General features: G+C 40.4%; 1 protein-coding gene across 1 annotated transcript; it reads right to left on the minus strand.

Moving 5' to 3' along the window:
* Positions 1 to 235: 235 nt before the first annotated feature.
* Positions 236 to 19,216, minus strand: xylt2 (xylosyltransferase II). Its single transcript, XM_061701099.1, has 11 exons — positions 19,063 to 19,216; positions 12,385 to 12,928; positions 11,780 to 11,955; positions 10,605 to 10,807; positions 10,111 to 10,191; positions 9,021 to 9,237; positions 7,647 to 7,823; positions 7,299 to 7,555; positions 6,624 to 6,819; positions 6,127 to 6,460; positions 236 to 3,450 (listed from the first exon to the last, which is right to left on the minus strand). Exons 1-11 carry the CDS (start codon positions 19,192 to 19,194, stop codon positions 3,128 to 3,130), a joined length of 2,640 nt encoding a protein of 879 aa, XP_061557083.1. The 5' UTR covers positions 19,195 to 19,216; the 3' UTR covers positions 236 to 3,127.
* Positions 19,217 to 21,124: the final 1,908 nt, after the last annotated feature.

Here is a 21,124-nt window from a genome sequence, read left to right on the forward strand (position 1 = left end):
CGGTGGCGGTATTCAAAGACTACAATCTGGGCCGATACTATGAATCCCGTCACAAAGACAAGTATGACAGCTTGCAAGGCCAAATGCGAGCAGACAAACTCTCAAAGCTAAAAAGTGGTCTGTTAGCTCAGCGGAATACATTTGCACGTATTCCCTGACTTTTTTTTCTGTGACGATCCCAGGAAGGGTTATTAATATTTAGTTATGTCTGGCTTTCTGGAAAACAATAATTGTTTACGTTTAGGCCCCCTGCGATCGTCACACTTTTTCTGTTACAAACTGACCCCTGCCCTCCATCAGAGAAGGGAAACGTTATGTGGCCCTCACAGGAAAATGTTTGGGGACCCCTGGTGTAGAGAAAGAAATATGCGGCTAATTCCAAAATAATGATCTATGCTTTTAATCCTATATCTACATCATTGCACATTTTCTCTTGACATCAAACATGATTAGCACTCCAAATTTTGTTCAACCTTTGAGGCACATTATTCCCAGAACACTTTGGTTGAACTCTAAACTCTATGTAATTTGTTGCCTATGAATTTGGACTGTATAAAGCCCTCTAATCACATTGTGTGTATCTGGTTTCAGCAATAAAAACTTCAGAAATTATTTTAATTTTATAGATACAGCATACTATAACTACACAATATACAGTCGTAGTTCACATAGCTGCCTGTCATTGAAATGGCACAAGATCCATTCCCAGTCTGTACTCCCCTGTGACTGTCTCGTGACCAGTCCAGGCATTCATTACTATTTTAAAATTCCTTCAATAATTAATCCTATTTTATGTTTTTTTGCATTAAAAAGGAGGTTACAGGTAAAGATGACAATGTACAGAGTTGGGGTTCATTCTGCATTCCCAGCAGTTATGATGCGGGATGTTTCCATGGCAACATGACATTCCTCAGAGTATGCCATCTATTCTGAATGGTTTGGGCCACATAATGAAGCTCACAATAACAATCCTAATGAATACAGCAGATTAACACATTTGCTTGGTCATATTGGTTTTCATTTACACTAAATTACAGGACTATTTTTGCACTGGTGCCAAATCTAACAGCAAAATGCAGTACAAATTGTTTTAGTGGAATTTGTGTATTTTTCTGCCTTTTAATTTTGAGCTCTTTTTTTCCTTGGTAAATATCATATAAAAGTACCAATGCAATGGACAAATGTCTACTAAAGAGAACCAATAAGAGAATTGGTTTAGAACATGTTAAAATCACCTCATGCATCAGGGCTTATTATAGGGGAAGGTGTTGAATCTATACGTCCATCCCCTGCAGATTTGTATATGATGTCCAGGGAAAATATCTTCATCTCCTCTTTCCTCAGTTTCTTTGATCCCATCCATTCGTTACTGTACTCCACATACAGTAGCTGCAGATCATCGCTCACCACCAATTCCTCTTCCACTGCTGGCCTATAGTACACTTGGCTACTCTGGGGATAGGAAGGAACAAGCCTGACTAAATATTTATATGTAGTGTTCTAAACACCATGTTGAGAATTTCGACAAGAAAGTCTGCAGCACCATGGTGGGCAAACATCTGACACACATTATTCAAAAGAAAGGAGGTCTAAACCTTTATTTCTGTGTCTTCTTTGACGTCTATGTTCTTGTTGGAGAGCCAGCACATTGTATAGTATACATGAGCCCACCCCAACCCCTCCTTAGCTTACCCCAGCATCAAGCACGGAGAACTCAACCCATCGATCACCAATCAGGCAATAAAATATAAGTAGACCATATTTTGAAGCTAGTTTGAAATCCAAAGACGTATGGACACACTTGATCTCAAATGGTACACAGTATAAAAAAATAACATCTGCAGTTCTCTTTTTAACAGACATGGGGCTTCATTGAAGCAACTGTACTGTGCAAGGTATACAAGGTCACTTGGAAAAGCAAAATTTTTAAGAACATAAAAAAGATCACATTAAATGTGTTAAAACCGCAAACTAAGATGCAGACTGGGGCAGGGAGAAATTGCACATCTTGGGAACCATTAATCCTGCAGTAAACAAGTCATCTCAGTTACGTAAAGGCAACTTTGATTCATCTTAATTCTGAGAAACAAAAAATAAAAACATACAGTGTTTACCATTTCTGGTTGGAGGACTTGGAGTGTTTGTACCTTGAGTGGAGAGCAGACCCATGTACAAAAACTAAATTGCATCTACACCAATACACAGGCGGTATGACATGTAACATACGTTTGAATTTCCCTTCCTACATTGGCTTCAAAACGAGAACAAACCCCCTCTGCAAGCAGTGATTATAGAGCAGAACAAGTTTTAACAGCATGGTGACATCAAATGAAGCGATCTGCCGAGTCTCCAGATGCTTTCTGGGACCAACAAAAGGCTTTCGACATCTACAGCAAATACTTTTGAAATTTTGTAACTTTTAAACTAATAGTTTAAAAGTTACAATAAATACAACTAAATGGGTAAACGAGTAAATTAATCAATACTTTTGTGTTGTGAGTGATCCACAAGGATTGCAAATAAACAAATCATTGACCTTGTCAGCATGTACTCATCACAATGTAATCAACTAACTTTTGCGTAATATTATTTAACAGTATAGTGCACTTCAACTGTTGCATGTTTCCAATATAAAATGCTTCAAAATAAGCATAAAATTATCCAAATTTTTTGTTCTGTCTTGAGATCTGAACAAAACATGGCAAGGAAACTGCGGTTGAGTTCAAACTGCATCCTGACTCGAAGTAGGGAGAAAGTGAAAAACGGTAAAGGGTGAGGTTTCTTTCAAACACTCACCCAGGTGTCAAAACCATAGCTGTTTTTCAACAAAAAAAAAACAACATCTGGCATTAATGTCATCCTGCAAACCAAGACAAGTCTCTGGGCTTGCAGTCGTCAATGTGCAAAATCTCCAGCATTCACCTCTCCCAAGTCGTTTTCTACTGAGAATGTTGTGACTTGTCAGTGCAAGTTGTCATGTTGTTTTTGTGACCTTCAGGTTTGAGTCAAACGTCCCACGCACACAGGTTCTCCTTGAGCGCTCATTGCTGCTTGGAGACTCCAGCGCAGGCCTGCTCTTCCTTTAGTTCTCTCTGTGTTGAGCACCACAGTCTGGCCCCCACTGGGGTTACCTAATTCTCCCGTCACTTTTAACAGGGCCCAGTTCAGACTTGGGGTCCAGGGACAGGGAACTCCAGGTAGTTTTGGCGCACGACACCAAAGCTGTGCAGGATGAAGTCTGTGTGGCGCATAGGTCTCCAATAACCCAGAAGTTTGCCACACTGCGGTCAACCCACGCTTCAAGGGGCGGGCCCACCAAGTGGGCATTTTGTTGTGCTTCCAGCATGGCAGGCTCCTGGGGGGGCAGCTTCAGTATGGAGCTCAGCTGCTGGAAGCTCTGCTCCTGGTACAAATTTCCTGATGGACCTGCATGCAGCCAACTGTCCTCATCTGCAGGTAGGTATTCACATTTACAGACAAAGAAATGAAAATATTTTTTTGCAGGTATGAAAATGTACTAAATTTGTCAATTGCTGTCAAATCCAATGAGATGACCAAAACCCAGAACAATATTCGTTTAGGAATGTATTGCTTCTTTTTCTATTCAGTCTGATATCGATACAATGTGTCATTAAGGCAAAGATAAACAACAGTGAATTGTGTGTAGGGTTGCTGATAGTGTAGTAGTGTGGGTTCAGTTCCCACTCAGTGACTACATGAATATGAGTGAGAACGGTTGTCGGCCCCTACATGTTGCCTGAGATTGACTCGCGACCAGTCCATGGTGTCATCTGCTTTCAACTCTAAAGTTAGTTGGGATAAGATGCAGCTCACTATGACCCTGCATGGATAAGCGGTACAGAAAATGGATGGACGGACTGACATTTCTAACCAAGTTAGAATTCAGTGTCATGAAATGTCTGTTTGGTCATATTTAAAGCACAAGAACGTTGACACTAACAAGAGTTTTGTGCATCATGCATGTTTTAAAAATGTCAGAATATTCCAGTGCGCAGAAAAAATTTGTACAAGTGCTGCACATATTCCTTTTTTTTTTTTTTTGTCCTTTTCGGCTGTTAGGTCAAGCAGAATGGAACATCTGTATCCCTTTCATGTCAGAACAGTTTTACTGTGTCACAGTGGAGTTTTTAAACTTCCGCTGTGGTATTTTAAATGAGGTTTATTGACAATCATACTTGATCAGTCAAAGAGAACAAAGCTGCACACATTCCTAAACATTAATTTTTACAACCGATGCTACTAACAACACATCAGGAAAGGTATCTGTGCTTGTGAAAAAAAATGACATTGCGATTTCTTTGTAAACCTGCGATATATATTACGATATGAAATAATTCAGTAAAGTACATTTTCTAACAAGTTCAAAGTTAAGTTAATTGTTCCAAAAATGAACTATTTCAGTTCATAATTCAAAATGTTTAACTAATTTCACCATTCCAAAAACAAACTAGTTCTTTTTTTCCCCCCTCAATATGTTGCTGACGGCAGCCGACTGGTTAGAGCGTCTGCCTCACAGTAGATGTGAATGTGAGTGTTTGTTTAAATGTGCCCTGCGATTGGCTGGCAACCTGATCAGGGTGTACCCCGCCTCCTGCACGAAGATAGCTAGGATAGACTCCAGCAGTCCCGCGACTCTAGTGAGGATAAGCGGCTCGGGAAATGGATGGATGGATGTTGCTGACAGGCTATCTCAAAAACATGAGGGGAAAATGTGTTGCTTGAATGGTGTTTTTTCAAATGATGAATTAAAACAAAAACAGGACTTTTGTCCTTCATGGGCAAACAAAAATACTCAACACAGTATGACAGGAATGATTGTAAAAGGACATTGACAACTTTGCATTCCTCACAGCTCTGGCTGACTATATTAACAAAATTATTTATCTACTCTAATATTTTGAAACAAAATAAATTCCGTATTATCACAGTGTGATCTTATAGTGTTTTAACTTAAGCATTCTGATACAAATAATAATTTTCAGAGTCATACATTTTTACAGTTATGTACTGTATTACAAAAGAACATATTCAATCCCATTTTCACAGTGTCCTTGAATGCACCTCGTGCACTCACGCAGATGCAACGTGCCTGCCTGGTTTTATTCTGAAGAGCAAAATAGAACAAGCAGCAGGCGTAAATTCTTTCTATTATCATGTCCAAACAGGTCCCTCTGCTGGTCACTTTTAATAATACAGTTAATTCGCTGTATATTCCAGAACACCAACATTGCAGCAGATCCTGCAAAGTGACGATTGCGCACAAGTACATTGCGATGACAATGCTCAAACTAAATAATGTGCAGCCCTAAAATCAATATTAGAGTAAGATTATCGATCAATTTTCTACAACGCTTATCCTGTTCAGGGTTGTGGGGAGATGGGAACTATCCCAGCTGACTTCGGGGGAAAGGCAGACTACAGGCCGGCTTGGTCACTAGTCGCAGGACACATAAAGACAGACAAGCAGTCACACTAGGAATGGGCGTATACTGGTACCAGGTATCACGCCTTATTTCAAGGCGTGATACCTGGTACTCATGAAGGCTGCCGAGACCAGTCACCGATACCTTCTCTACCCCCTTTTTAATCTAGGCTAGGATTACATTCAGTCATCAAGATTAGAACCTATATTTAGCACATTCCACACCGATACTTAAGGTAAAAAAATAAAAATAAAAAAATTGACAATGAGTTACGTCCTCCTTGGCAGTTGTTGGTGCTACACTGCAGCGGTTAGACATAGGCAAATCATCAAATGCATCAGAAGAAAGAGAGGTATTTCAAGACTGTCCAACAAGTTTATGTATCAAAAGTACCAGTGATATTGGTACTCTGTATTGGTGAGTACTCAAGAGTGAATATTCGTATCAGTTTGGGTCCCAAAAAAGTGGTTTACAAACATCCCTAATTCACACACTGTCACTGAGTGGGAACAGACAAATATTATATGCCACAAAAGAATGAAAATGTATTTTTTATGGAATCTAACATTAAAGAAATGAAAGTTCCTTACTGATTTGAAAATTCAATTTTTTCATGGGGTTTAATTTGAACCTAAAAAACAGCAACTAATGAAAAGGTTAAAAAAAAAAAAGTAAGCCTCACCTTTACGCAGTGGCTCCTTATCTTTGAAGTTCAAAGGCATGACGAGAAAATGAATTTCTGCCACACGCTCCCACTGTTTCAATACACATACAGTCCAAATGCCAGGCCGCAGGGGGCGCTGCAGGGGTGGCTTATACTGGGTAAATTCTGCATCCACATCCACTGTGATGTCGTAAGACGCTGCCACCACCTGGGCAGGGTCAATCCACACTATGGTGGCTGTGAGGTTGGGCCCACGAGCCCACTTCTGAACGGCCAGTGGTTCATCCAAAGGACCAATGATCCCACCAAAATTACGGAATATTCTCTCTTTTGGGTCCCATTCTGTGCCAATCTGTTAGAGAGAATAAGCAAGGGTTTCGATGACCAATACGAATGTTATAGTTTATATTCAAGAGAGCTCACAGTATTCCTTTATTTGTTTTTAAGTAATCAGCTCAACAAGAACATTACAGTGTTAAATACAAAGCAAAAGCATCTCCTCAAAGTGTGCTCACCTCCAGGTTTTTAAGCCTTTCAAACTCCTTAAGATTCTTCTCAAGCACCAATGTAGCCTGGGGCACAGCCCACATCTCTATTGATTCCTTGACCTTTGATCCCACAACTTGAACTTCCTGACGTATCAAGTACCCTTGAAAGCGGTCGTCATAGAAATACAAGTGCACTGACAAAGGGTAGGCTATTGGTTCAAACCTGTATCGATGAAGGAAAATATACATTGTGTAAACTAGGTGCAATGGTCAACTCAGAGGAAATAAATCAAGTAAAAAAAATATGCATTCAAATCATCCATCAATCCATTTTCTGAGCCGCTTATCCTCACAAGGGTCGCGGGAGTGCTGGAGCCTATCCTAGCTATCTTCGGGCAGGAGGCAGGGTACACCCTGAACTGGTTTCCAGCCAATCGTAGAGCACACATAAACAAACAACCATTTGCACTCACATTCACACCTATGGGCAATTTAGAGTCTTCAATCAACCTATCATGCATGTTTTTGGGATGTGGGAGGAAACCGAAGTGCCCGGAGAGCAGAAACCGAAGTGCCCGGAGAGACTCCACACAGGCGGGGCCGGGATTTGAACCCCGGTCCTCAGAACTGTGAGGCAGACGCTCTAACCAGTCGTTCACCGTGCCGCGCATTCAAATCACTTTATTCAAAATGTTTCCTGACCTGCAGGCCTCGTTTCTGCCCTGAGATGTTGCAAGACTTTTCAGGCCCAGGCGAAACAAAGAAGTGTGTGCAGTGAGTGCCACATCACTGAGTGAGCCCACGCCATCCATCTGCTCAAACTGGTTCTCCCAGTACGCCTTTATGGCAACAGTTCCTGGTGCATACTGGCCATACAGGTGGGTGTCCAAGATGTCTATGGCTTCCTGGTTCACTGACGACTCAAACTTGCGTGCGAAGAATGTTGGCCGGGACAATTGCTGTGGTAAAAAAAAAGCAAAAAAAAAAGCAAAAAGAAGGAACACAATTGGTAATACAGTATGCCCCTATGGCTCGTGCTGAATCACTCACCTGAATGCGAATGAGGTCTTGGGGTTTGAAGTCATTGGGAGAGCAGCCACACCAATCCACAATGTGCTTGTACTGGCATTTACAGCCCAGTTTACGATTCCAGTTGGTCACACGAAGGTTGTTGTCCACCAGGCTGTCACACATGTGACTGTTTCCCAGCACAGTGTGGAAGAAAGACTGAAAACAGCCAAAAAGACATACTTTAATTTAGTATGTGTGTTATTTGGAGAATGCCTTTGCAAAAGAGCTTAGTTTGAACATAATATGGTACTTTTTACATGATTTTTCACTAAATTCACTGTGAGATCGGGTTCAATAACCACAGAAAAACAGTTTTCATGCCAAAGACTTTTATGCAAGGTCAATGCTCTATATCAGTGAATCTCCAAGTGAGGTTCTTGTACCTCTCGTGGTACACAAAAGAATCACTGCCTAAGTACAATACAGTTGTATTTTACTTTTTAGTACAATACATTTGCCCATTTAATCTTTAAGAAGTATCTGTTATTAAACCTTTTAGGTACAATTTAGACTTTTTATTACTTATGTGAAACACTATAGCCTACATTATAATTGAATCAATATTTAAGTACAGTTTTTTCCTATATTTAAGCACAGTTTTAATGTTCAGCTCTGCATAATGTTACAGTGGCATACCATAATATTAAATGTACTTTTTAGGAATAAAACCTCTGTCTCGTTTTTCCTGTTTGTTTCGGTGGTACTTGGTGTAAAATGTTTGAGAACCACTGCTCTATATACAGTATAACGTTTAATTCTACATTTAGACTATGTTCCTGACGGCCATGGGAGATCCCCTGCCGGCAATGTAGTGTACCATGGAATTTGGGCCATTTCCATCAAAGTCATACTAAGTTTTCGCACTGTCTATGTCACCATGTCTGTGATGGGCCATGGGAAAATGGGGTTGCTGAGTTCAAGAGGCTCAAAGATGCACTACGTTTTGGCCTGCGGTTTACCATGGATGCCAGTTTGTTCCCTCCTGGCCTGTCACGTTCTGATGGCGTTCCTCACAGTAATTCCCGTGGCAAATGTTTTGACATATTAAACATCTTGCCGGGCATCCACGGCAATCACATTCACGTTTTCTCATTCCGTCGTGGCACGTTGTCTCACGACCATCAGGTTTTCTCCACGGGGGTCTGAAACGGACCAGCTGTGGCCGCGGGGAACATAGTCTAAACGTAGCCTATAAAAGACTTTTGGGAATGAAACCACACTGTCAGATGGGACAAGTGAAGCTTCATTTTATCCTGTGCACTAAGTACAGTGGAGTGTGGTATTAGCTTGATGCTGAGCTCAGCTGAGACAGCGCTACATCAGACTATGAGCGCCCACCTCGGGCCTACTCACCTCAGCAGGGAGCAGAGTATAGGAATAGAACTGCTTTAGTCCCGACACCAGGTCATCCTGGGAGTTGATGACATATTCCACAAAGCGGCGGGTGAGTGCAAACCAATCCGAGCCACCCGAGAGCTCCAGGCCATCAGGAATGTTGCGCTCTCCCAGCCGCCACATGTGATTGTCACACTCGTGGAACAGACGATCAAGGCCTTGCTTCTTAATAAAGCTTGAACACAAAACAATTGGCATTAATTGACTGATTGAGGAAGCATTCATCCCAGTAAACATAGATAGATTTCCCAGAGATTTTTGAATGCTCGGGTGAAAAGATTTCTGTTGTCCCCTGATTGGTGCCAAAAGTAATGTTAACTGTTTCGAAGGTGCTTTACATTTAAGGAGATTACTTGAATTGCTTGTTGACTGTCTTTTCATCAACTTCTTACATACTATGCAGCTATGAACAGAGAAACATTTCTGATTGGCATGACAGCAGTGGCAGAAATGCTTTTGCTTGTTTCTCTTCACTCTTGAAATCCCTGCCAAACCAGTGTTCCAGCATGGCAACATAACAGCCACTGTCTTTTATTTGCCCTACTTTTTTCTGTGCACATAGTCTTTAGTAATAGCAGAAGTAAATCTTTCCCTGGAATAATATTTCCACTTTGTCTGCTGAATTAACGTGATTACTAATTAACACTATTTCTACAAAGCCATCATGTATATATATTTAATAATGTGCTTGGGGAAAAAACATTTCTTCAATCAAAATTAGTGGATTTAACTAGCCGTGGCCCAATGGTTAAGATCATCGCCTGCCACCCTGGGGGACCTAGGTTCAAGACCCCGACTGGACCATCCACCAACAACACCGGACTCACGGCTGTGGTGTCCTTGAGCAAGACACTGATACCCCGAAATGCTCCCCGGGCGCTTCAGCTGTCCCCTGCTCCAGTGTGTTCCACTAACATGTGTATGTGTTCACTGTGATGGGTTAGATGCAGAGAACAAATTGTGTGTGCATGCATTCATGTTCATGACAAAAAAAGGTGATTCTTCGTCTTAAAACTGTGGTTTTGTATTTTACAGCAAGAGGTCTCACCGGGCATTCTCTCTGCCATGGGACTTGAGGAAGTTCTTGTCTCTGTGCTGTGATAGGAAGGCCACCAGTTCATCATTGGTTCTGTAGCGTAACAGAAATCGCAAGAGTATTTATTAAGAATTAAGTGGAAAAACCAAAAACAGAATTCCTTGGAATGTGCTGGTGATTACACACTGATGAAAAGAACAGCTTTGTCATGGAAACTAAATTTTATCAGTCAGCCCCACTGGGTGACTTCCAAAATAATCTATTTAACGTGCCTTTCGGCTAATTTTGTACTCAAAATTAGAAGTTGAATCACAATCACTGTGCAACACTCAAAATGTTAATTCATAACTAAGGAATACACATGAGGCAACACTGCAATGCATCAGCCAAAATAAAAAGATTTAGCACACTCCAGGTTTCACAGAGACTTGGTATTTAGTGGGTTTTCATAGATGTGACAGGGTTATACTTGGTCTAAATTGATTTCATAAATTTGGCTGACCAACCTTGTGGGGAAGTCTGTGCCACTGAGATTAATGAAAAAATCCCAATTCCAGTCCAGCATGGAGAGGAGGTCATGCATGCTGCGGAGGTATGCCTTTAGCAGGCTGGCACCACCCCAGATGGTCACCATTCTCCAGGGCGTCGCACGTACATTTGGGTACTGCTGGGCTATTTGTAGGACCTCCCGATGCATGTAGCCGGACCGCTGGAAGGATTCAGAGCACGAGGTCAAAAGTGTAAATGATGGTGTGTTTTTGTAATAAGTACACAAAGCTAGCTCATGTTGATACATTTTAACACCCCATGCGTTGGTGTGTTACCATGGCGAAATGATAAACATGAAATGAGAAGGAAATGTTACAACACTGAACATAAATCATAACGCTATAAGTCTTAAATCTATGTAAGTAGTACAAAACATTCCCTTGTCAAAGTGACATTAGGATAAATCATCAGAATTCATAGGAACAATGTTTACTGTGTACTCAGGAGGAAACTGCTGAACATGGATTACGCAGAACAACTAAAAGAGAATCATACAAAGACAGGGTTGTGACACAGCATGTACTGTATAACCACAACTATTGTCTTACACTTCTATGAGTCACAATTAAAAATAAATAATACTGGCGTTATATTTGCTGAATTAACAACAGCTTTAAATTTAATTAAAGTTTCTGGTCTGATGAGCAGCTTAAAGAAATTAATCATTTGAGGACACGACTTGATTAGTAAAGCAAGACATGCATCAGACACAAATTCTTCAGATGTCCATTCCCACAATCAATTTAAAAGAAAATACTAGTACCGGAGCCTATATAAAAGTTGAGTGCATTGTTGTATGCTGTAGGCTACAAACATGTTTCAGACCTCAACCAGAAGCGTGTTTGACTTTTGAATTCCAACAGCATGTGATGGTGCCGTTAACTAAATCCAGATGCTAAGAATAACATCTCTGTACTCTAATCCCCTCAACCATGCTGTTAAACTTGTAGGATAAATGTAACCTACATAGTGCCAGTGGACAGGTAAAAAAAAATTTAGCTCAGTGCAACCAACACCAAGCAAAGGCAACAACAAATAATACTCTAAACTTGACCAGAGGAATCAGTATCCTACTGTCTTGTAACAATTGTGCTATATTTTGTATGCCAGGAAAGAGTCCTTGTCTTCTTACCTTGTCTACATGGATGTAGTAGTAGTGATCAGAGTGATATATTGCTTTAATCAGACGCTTGAGCTGCCGTACAGAGCGGCCGTGGACCATTAAGACAAAAACCACCCGGACAGGGTTCTCTACCTTGGCCAAGCTGTTGTCCAGCTCGCCAACTGCCTGAACAGGACTTGATGAACCTAATGAAGGAGCACATGAAAATAGGGTTGAGATGTTGAAACAATACTAAAGAAAGCAACAGTGTGAAATCTTAGACGACGGTTACGTGTTGTAACTACAATTAACTAAATTCCTTGTGATTTAAGTGCTTTGATTGGCTGGCAATGCACACACTGATACTGTATATGGCATGATATTGCGGGTGGGTCTGTAACATAACCCCTGCGATAAACCGAGGTGCAATGTACACTTAACTACTGTAAATTCAATGTACTTTGATTGGCTACCCATGTGCTCACTGATATGTGGCATGATATTTTGTTGTCTAAACAACAGACCATGACAGCAAGACATTGGAATCACATTTTTCAGAAGTGCATGTGGACAGCCTGCATCCCATACACAATCACCCAGGTACAGTATCTGTGCACAGTGTGGAGTGTTCTCACCAAGCTGGGGACAGAACTGTGGAAGGGCAGCTGGCATGAGCTGCCCGACCTGATGCATGCACACAATGTTGGCGATCTCCTGGCGACACTGCTGTGAGCCGGCACGATGCAGGGCAGACCACGCATCCTTCCCTATGATGTCACATTTGGGCTCAAAATCACTGCTGGCAGCTTGGTGTACCCCATCCACGCTGCCTGGCTCCCCTGGTAAGGCAGCAGCAGGTATCCTGGCCGCCATTAGCCCATCAGCACCTTCTCGCATGTCACTTAAGTTATTGGACGGGTCATGGGGTGCTACACCGTCCAGTCCGGTGCCCGTTTGCCCCTGCTCAAGGGGATTCTTCATCCTGATGGCGGGCTTTCCTTGTCTTTGGCTGGTCCCTTGTCTTAGTGCACTGGTTGCTGTTCCCCCTGTCCTTTCCAACCTGCCGCTCCATCTGCCCCTGTTACTCCCAGACAATGGGTTGTGTCTCTCTAGAATTGTGGCATCCCTCTTCTGGTCCTGGCTGTTGTTGTCAGGCAGTTTAGACCGTCTTGTTTTTTTCTATGAGGAAAAACAAAGTAAGTTGAAAGAGGTAAACTAAGATGCAAAATCTGTTTAAAGTTTTTCTAGATTTTTCAACAGGAGTGAGTATTGATCACAAATTTGCCAGTAAACCAAAAAACTCCAAACAACACAGCACAGAAAAAGTTATTTTTAGCTTGGCATACCAAGCCCAATGAATCACTGCAGAAAACCCCTGTGGCAAAGATTGCAGGGGGAAAAGTATACGCTGGTGATGTGTTCACACATATTTCACACACTGCATGGAAACAGCATGCAAACCTCAAAAATTTTAACGGCTTGAAAATAATAGTCAGGGAGCTCCAAAATCCAGTAGACATACAAAAACATCCTAGTCATATACAGTATGAATAAATTTAGCCTTTAGGATGAATAATCCTGCTTCAGGATTTTATGATGTGTGTGAGACAGCTGCGTCCTGGAATTACCATGAAGATTTCTGGCTTCCCTAAAATGTCAAAAGCATGATCTTCATTTTTCTGATTCGACTTTAAAACACTCACTAATGGATCGAATTTTGGTTTCTGTCTGCACAATTGATAAAGATTTTATGAGGTTGTCAGTGTCACCCTGTGATTTGTTTATTATTTTCTATGGTGTAAATTGTTTTGAAAGCTGAATAAACTGGGGTGGGGGGGGGGGCGTTATCAATCCCTGAATGGGTTGATATTAACCTTAGAAGTTCCACTATACTTCAATTTCAAGCACTGTACACAGTGTGGAGGCAATCTGCTCTACTATAGCACCAATCCGTCTAAAAAAATTAAAACAGCTCGTTGTATAAAAGAAATATAATAATATTCTGGCAACTTGGCACACTGATATGCTGCAGAAAAGGTACTTCAAAATATGTGCTATATGTGCTCTGAGAGGAGGAAGAACAGCAAACAAGTAGGCTGCGAGATTTGTGCTTCTGTCAGTTGATGTAGCAGGACCCGATCTGCCTCGCCTCCCACAGCTGGTGGGCTTACTGCCCAAAGATGACAGAAGGAGGGGAGCAACCAGAGCTGTGTGGTGGGACAGGGGAACCAAATAATACACTAGTCTGCCAGTAAACCAGTTGCCAACAAATATAGCACAGTCATATACAATCCCGATGTCTTTCTAAAATCTATCACAGCAGGAAGAAGTAACATAAAAGAACATTTCTGTCTAAAACAAATATCATATGAAATCGCTACCTGAAGAGTTTATGATGCTTAAGAGGAAGATACAATTCAAGAGTGGAAATTGAATAATTTAAGAAATCTTTACATTTCATTTTGTTGGCTTGACACAGTAAGTACAAGCCTGAAAGCCTTATTAGCATTTTCCTTTTAAAAAATTACATTTGTGACATACTTTTGAGTCCCTGAGAAAATGTTCTCACACTTTAAGACAAGCATCCTAGTGTAGCGAATGTTTCAATTTTCCTTATCAGGGATTTGCACAGCTTTTAATTAACAACATCATGTCAAAAAAGTATTGATTCAAAGACAAGCAGGACAGCCTCTTTGCCTTCCAATTAATGAGGAGGGAAACCATATCAGCATTGCCATTCTCTGAAGCGGGCTGCAGTACCGAGCGTTAAGTTCTAGCCAAGGCTGATAACGACTTTTCCGTATTTTCAGTCCTTCCCTTCTTATGTGAAATCTCCTTAATATAACACATTGTGACGACTTTGTGTTATTATGTACTTAAAATTGACAGGCACATCGGAGCATTAATTAGATCATGAAAGAAGCAAGTTTATGCAAAGACAAAAAAGATGGGAACACTCCAGTTCAACTCACCTGCATGAAGGATTTACAGAGGGTGAAAGGGGATTAATATGAATTCTTAAACCTTCTTAAATTCAAACATGCATTTTTTAGCTTAATCTCGCTGCATGTAATATACTGTAAGAGGCAATAGCACATTTTTTGAGTTGAGTGAAAAAAGCCACAGCCAGACCTAAAATGTGCATGAGCTTGACTTCCCAAGAATCCATACTACCTACTGGGCATCACTGTCACTGGTCTTTGTGAGACACGAGGCAGCACGTGTGACATTTTTAAAAGGCGAGCAAGCCAAATGCCTCCTCCACACTCCAGGGTTCCTACACATTTGAGATTTCAAAATTCCATACTTTTTCCATAACCTAATTGCCAGACTTCTCAGTAAAAAAATACTTCTGCAGTCAAAATAGAAAATTTTCGTAAAATAACTAAATAACGCCTGAGGGTTTGAAGAGTCATTTCAATCCCATAACTTTTTTAGGGAATGTAAACGCTGTTCAATAATCTAGCAAATAGATTTTCTACTTTAACAATGTTAAATAACAACCACAGGTATGACGATAAAACCTGTTTCCATTATTAAACATATATTGGGTATATTTACAGTATATGTGACAGTTTATGCAAGCTCTGACTGGCAACGCTGAACTCTGTGTCAGTCTTCGTTGATTGGACGGCAGCATAAAACTGTCGCGGGGTATCATTCAAAACATCAATGGTAAAGTGTTTAGTTCATATTTGTCAGTTTATTCTGTCTTTTAATTTTCCCCTCAATTCCTCAGCAGCATTCTAGCCATCAAAGGTGTTGTATTCATCAAATAAGGTAAATTATTACATCACTCCTTATTGTTTTAAATTTGCTCATTTCTGTGCTCAGAGTACTTCACATTAATTTATCAGAAAATCTGTCAGGTTGCTATGTTTGATCATCTAATCTAAAACGGCTAAGGGTGCATTAATTTGGAACAATGTAATGATTTTTTGACATGAACTACTTGAGACATTTGAAAGGTGTACCGATGGAATTTTCTGAGCCAATAAGAATTGAGCATTTACCAAGACGATGGTAAAATATTATGTGCTCTCACAGACATTGTAGCTGTGCTTCCAAGCGCCTTAAAAAAAAAAAACTTGGATTGGTCTATATTTTTTTAGATACTGATCATTTTTTGTTTTAGAAAATACAGCTGTTGTAACAGTCTTGATAACAATATTTCTCCATACAATAGTTTCCATTTTCCATACTTTTCCAGGCATGGAAATTTATGAAATCATATTCCATACTTTCCATACTTGCGTAGGAACTCTGGCACTCTCACACAGCCATTTCGACTGGATATTTCTCTTTACTGGCACGTTTCAACCTGTATGCACCTGATCAGAAAGCAGAAGGGGCATTGGTGGATAAACAGAACTTCTACACAATAACACAGCTGTGAGCACTTTTACCTGAAGTGCTGAACTCCACAGGACTCATGTAACGAGTTTAGCAATTAAACTAAATACTAATCCCTCTGTAACCATTTCTAAATGTAAATTCAAATACAGGATGGGGGACCAATTGTTATTATAGGATAACTATGGCACAAGAAATACAATGACAATCAGAAAACTGGAAATTTAACTTGAGTCAATATCTTTGATATCTCATTTAAACAACCAAAACAACAACAAAAAGTATGGTAGAAAGTAAGAAATGGATATTGGTCAAGATCCCAAGCTTTTTTTTTCTAAATTAACTGTAAGCAGACAATGTACATGCAAATGGAAAACTATGTGAACTTGCAGACAGGGTGCACAATAACAGGGTGGACATTTTTCACAAATGTTGGTATTTAATAAGCACATGGTGGGCCTTCTTTTGGCAATATGATTAATTTAGTAAGATGTGTGTTGTTTGACAAATATATTTCAGATTTATGAACCAGCCCAGTCGAGTACCTGCACTCTTTTACTCCGAAGCCACGCTGTTGTAACACGTGCAGAATATGGTTTGGGATTGTCTTGCTGAAATAAGCAGGGGCGTCCATGAAAAAGACGTTGCTTGAATGGCAGCATATGTTTCTCCAAAACCTGTATGTACCTTTCAGCATTAATGGTGCCTTCACAGATGTGTAAGTTACCCATGCCATTGGCACTAACACAGCCCCATACCATCACAGATGCTGGCTTTTGAACTTTGCACCCATAACAGTCCGGATGGTTCTTTTCCTCTTTGGCCCAGAGGACACGACCTCCACAATTTCCAAAAACAATTTGAAATGTGGACTTCGTCGGACCACAGAACACTTTTCCACTTTGCATCAGTCCATCTTAGATCAGCTCGGGCCCAGAGAAGCCGGCGGCGTTTCTGGGTGTTTTTGATAAATGGCTTTTGCTTTGCATAGTAACGTTTCAAGTTGCACTTACGGATGTAGCGCCGAACTGTATTTACTGACATTGGTTTTCTGAAGTGTTCCCGAGGCCATGTGGCGATATCCTTTACACATTGATGTCGGTTTTTGATGCAGTGCCGCCTGAGGGATCGAAGGTCACTGGCATTCAATGTTGGTTTTCGGCCTTGCCGCTTACATGCAGTGATTTGTCCAGATTCTCTGAAACCTTTGATGATATTATGGACCGTAGATGAGGAAATCTCTAAATTCCTTGCAATTGTACATTGAGGAACATTGTCCGTAAACAGTTCGACTATTTTCTCAAGCACTGGTTCACAAAGAGGTGAACATCGCCCCATCTTTGCTTGTGAATGACTGAGCAATTTAGGGAGGATCCTTTTATACCCATGGCACCCACTTATTCCCAACTGTTCACCTGTGGGACGTTCCAAACAGGTATTTGATGAGAATTCCTCAAATTTCTCAGTCTTTTTGCCACCTGTCCCAGCGTTTTTGGAACGTGTTGCAGCCATAAAATTCTAAGTTAATGATTATTTGCTAAAAACAATCAAGTTTGTCAGTTTGAACATTAAATATCTTGTCTTTGTAGTGTATTCAATTAAATATAGATTCAACATGATTTGCAAATCATTGTATTCGGTTTTTATTTATGTTTAACGCAAGGTCCCAACTTCATTGGAATTGGGCTTGTAATTAGATAATAGTAGGCGCATTTCCTAATTAATACAAGATGTACTAGCGGTGTACTATGAATAATCCATCCATCCACTTTATATACCGCTTATCCTTATTAGAATCACGGGTGAGCTGGAGCCTATCCCACTTGACTTTGGGCTACAGGCTGGGTACACCCTGGATTGGTTGCCAGCCAATTGCAGGACACATATCGACAAGCAACCATTCACACTCACATTCACACCTATGGACAATTTAGAGCAGTGTTTCCCCAACCATTATTGAGCCAAAGCACATGTTTAACATTACAAAAATCTAATGGCACACATACACCACCAAACAAAAAAAGTTGTCAAAAGTGCATATACTAAGATAATTAGGACCTTGTCTTAATTTACTCACAAAATTACTTATATATAGTGTGAAATCTCTCTGTTGTATGAATGACATTTGGATACACAGGTTAATTGTACCTTTTTCCGTGTAGTGGAAGCGCACAACAGTTCTGCCTGTAACTATGTGTCGCTGGCATAGATGAACAAAGATACATAATTTGGAGTAATTATATCATATTTTTCAGACCAATTATCAGTAAATGAAATTGGCTAAGTGGTTGTGGAGCACTGATTTAGTCTTCAATGAAGCCAACATGCAGTGTTTCTGGAATGTGAGAGGAAGCCACTGAAACCTAACCCAAGACAAGGAGAACATGCAAAATTCGAACCCCGAACTTCATAACTCTGAGGCAGACATGATAACCACTCCTCTAAAATACTGACAAAAGTATAACTTAAAACAATCACAACTAAACCAATGCTTTGTATGCTCAACACGTGCAACGTATGTGGTATATTATAATATAATAATAATATATAATGGGCCACATGTTAATACCAGTATGCATAGCAAGCAAAACACTAGCCATGTTTTAACTATATGTACATCAGTCTTAAAGGGGGGCTGTATAAAGAAATGAAGTTACTAATGCCTGCCTCGGTTAGCCAACATAGTGTATAATGAGTCTTTTTTGTTTGTTTGTTTGTTTTTTGTAATAGTTATGTTTAATTCGTTTTTCGTCAAGTCAAGCACTAGCTGTCTGGTGACAGACAAGGCTGGTTCGAACCTATTGAGCACCGGCGAAGCCTCTTCTTAGCTAACATCAAGTAGCTGTGCCCTATCTCAAGTGACGTGGAGCTAAGCTAGCGGTTAGCGGCTATTGACGTACAAATAAGCCAAAAGCAAATCCGCGTCATACCGCTAAACGAACGAGTGGACCGTTTCTCACCTCCGTCTCGCCCTCTTCCAGACTTTTCAGGCTCCACACGACGAGACCTTGAATGAGGAGGATAGTTAATGCGGCGGCAATGGCTAGTTTATATCGTCGAAGGAGCTTCTGCACTCTCGCGCTGGCCACCATTTTTTTTCTTCGACTGTAAATTCAAACGGCGCGTGGATGGCACATTCAGAGCTGCGCGCACACGCGCTTCTGTTGGGCGCCTTGTCCTCAAGTTGATGATGCCTGCTTATTCGGAAATGCTACTGTACAGTTAACTACAACACTTCCACATAATTAATATTTCTATCAGAAAATAAAGCTCTGCGTCCGAGCAGAATATCCTTACTAAACAGAGGTGGCAAAAGTACTCACACTCTCTGCATTTATGGGTTTATAGGTACTTAAAACTTGTTTAGAACAAAAACCTCCTCCTACACTTACACTAATCACAAAAAGTTAGGGTTATTTGACTTTAGGGTGAAATTTCATGTTGACCCTAAACTGCACTATACGTCAGTAAGTCTTTATGTATCCTGTTTTAAGGAGTGTAAGGAGTGTAATTTAGATCTAATGTATAAGGAGTAATTTGTCAGCAGAATGAATACTCAAGAAGTAAAGTCACTTGAAAAAAATTACAGTATTGAAGGATTTGCACTTCATTACTTCACCACTGATCCTAAATACTGTATTGTGTTATTTGGGATATATATATATTTGGCATATATATATATATATATATATATATATATATATATATATATATATATATATAGTATTAGTATTGAAAAAGATCACATGAAATATCTTTTTTTTTCTTTTTCACTTTCATGGATTTGTATCTATTTAGCTTGTGTACACTGACTAACTGTATCATTTCTGTATATGTTCTTCATATTTGCAGATTAATACATTTTCTATTTTTACTTATTTGAAATGATGCAGTTAACCAGCATAAAATGAAACTCAACGACAGCTATCCTTAAACTCATAATCCCGGCCCCAGGCTGAGGACGGCAATAGTGGCCGGCCTTTCTCAAGCAGATTAAATAATAATTGATCATATAATCTTCACGGAGCTGCATAATGCTGTGATATGCACAATGCACTGACGTGTGAGATATTCAATTTGGAAAGCATGGACTCACATCTACAGTAATCTGTAACGTCCAAATTGTCCCGCCATATTATACTTGTATAAAGCATGTATTCATTGTATTTAATTGGGGTAATTCATAGTCAATGTACTAGGACAACAAACTGGGACCATATTACACTCTTCAATTACTAAACACTCAAATAAATAACAATAAACTAACTGATAAAAGATATTAACTACATACTACTAGTTTCCCTAAATTGCAAGAAATGTGCTTAAAATCATAGAAAATGCTTGTTGCACTGCACCACATTGAGATTTCTGTTCCACAGTTTTAAACTGCAACTACTGATGGTGTAGTGGTGCACTCGCCTGACTTTGGTGCGGGCAGCGTGGGATCAGTTCCCACTCAGTGACGGTGTGAATGTGAGTGCGAATGGTTGTCCGTGTCTATATGTGCCCTGCGACTGACTGGCGACCAGTTCAGGGTGTAGTCCGCCTCTCACCCGAAGTCAGCTGGGATAGGCTCCAGCGCCCCGCGACCCTAACCAGGATAAGCGGTGTTGACAATGGATGGATGGATGGATATATATATATGTATCTTTGTAAAGGCATAATACTGCAGCATCTTAGATCTTGTTAAATTGCGTGTGTATACAAGTCGTTTAAGTGTGAAAGTAGAACCATGATTGCTAATTCTACACTTTGGCTGCTTCTGTGAGTTAAACAAATCATCTCAATACGGGACCCCTGGTTTCCACGGTAACAGGAAACCAGTTCAGGCATTCAGACCTCCTGGTTGGGATGCCTCTGTGGAGGAAGCAGGAATGACATTAATCCCACTTTTACATTTGAAACGTCAAACTAATGGCTGTTGGCCCGTGTTGAATATGTAAAACATATGTAGATATACTTTTTTCTTAGAGTTAAGCAACCAGTAAATTGTCGAAATCTGACCGCTTCCCGATGACGTCA

Source organism: Phycodurus eques, chromosome 16 (assembly GCF_024500275.1).
Source record: "Phycodurus eques isolate BA_2022a chromosome 16, UOR_Pequ_1.1, whole genome shotgun sequence".
NCBI lineage: Eukaryota > Metazoa > Chordata > Actinopteri > Syngnathiformes > Syngnathidae > Phycodurus > Phycodurus eques.

Coding starts and splice junctions, on each gene's coding strand:
- xylt2 (XM_061701099.1), bottom strand. CDS start 19,194: ATGGTGGCCAGCGCGAGAGTGCAGAAGCTCCTTCGACGATATAAACTA. Junction 11,956..12,384: donor ACAGTTCTGTCCCCAGCTTG/GTGAGAACACTC, acceptor CTCCTTCATTAG/GTTCATCAAGTCCTGTTCAG. Junction 10,808..11,779: donor ACTACATCCATGTAGACAAG/GTAAGAAGACAA, acceptor GAATCCTTCCAG/CGGTCCGGCTACATGCATCG.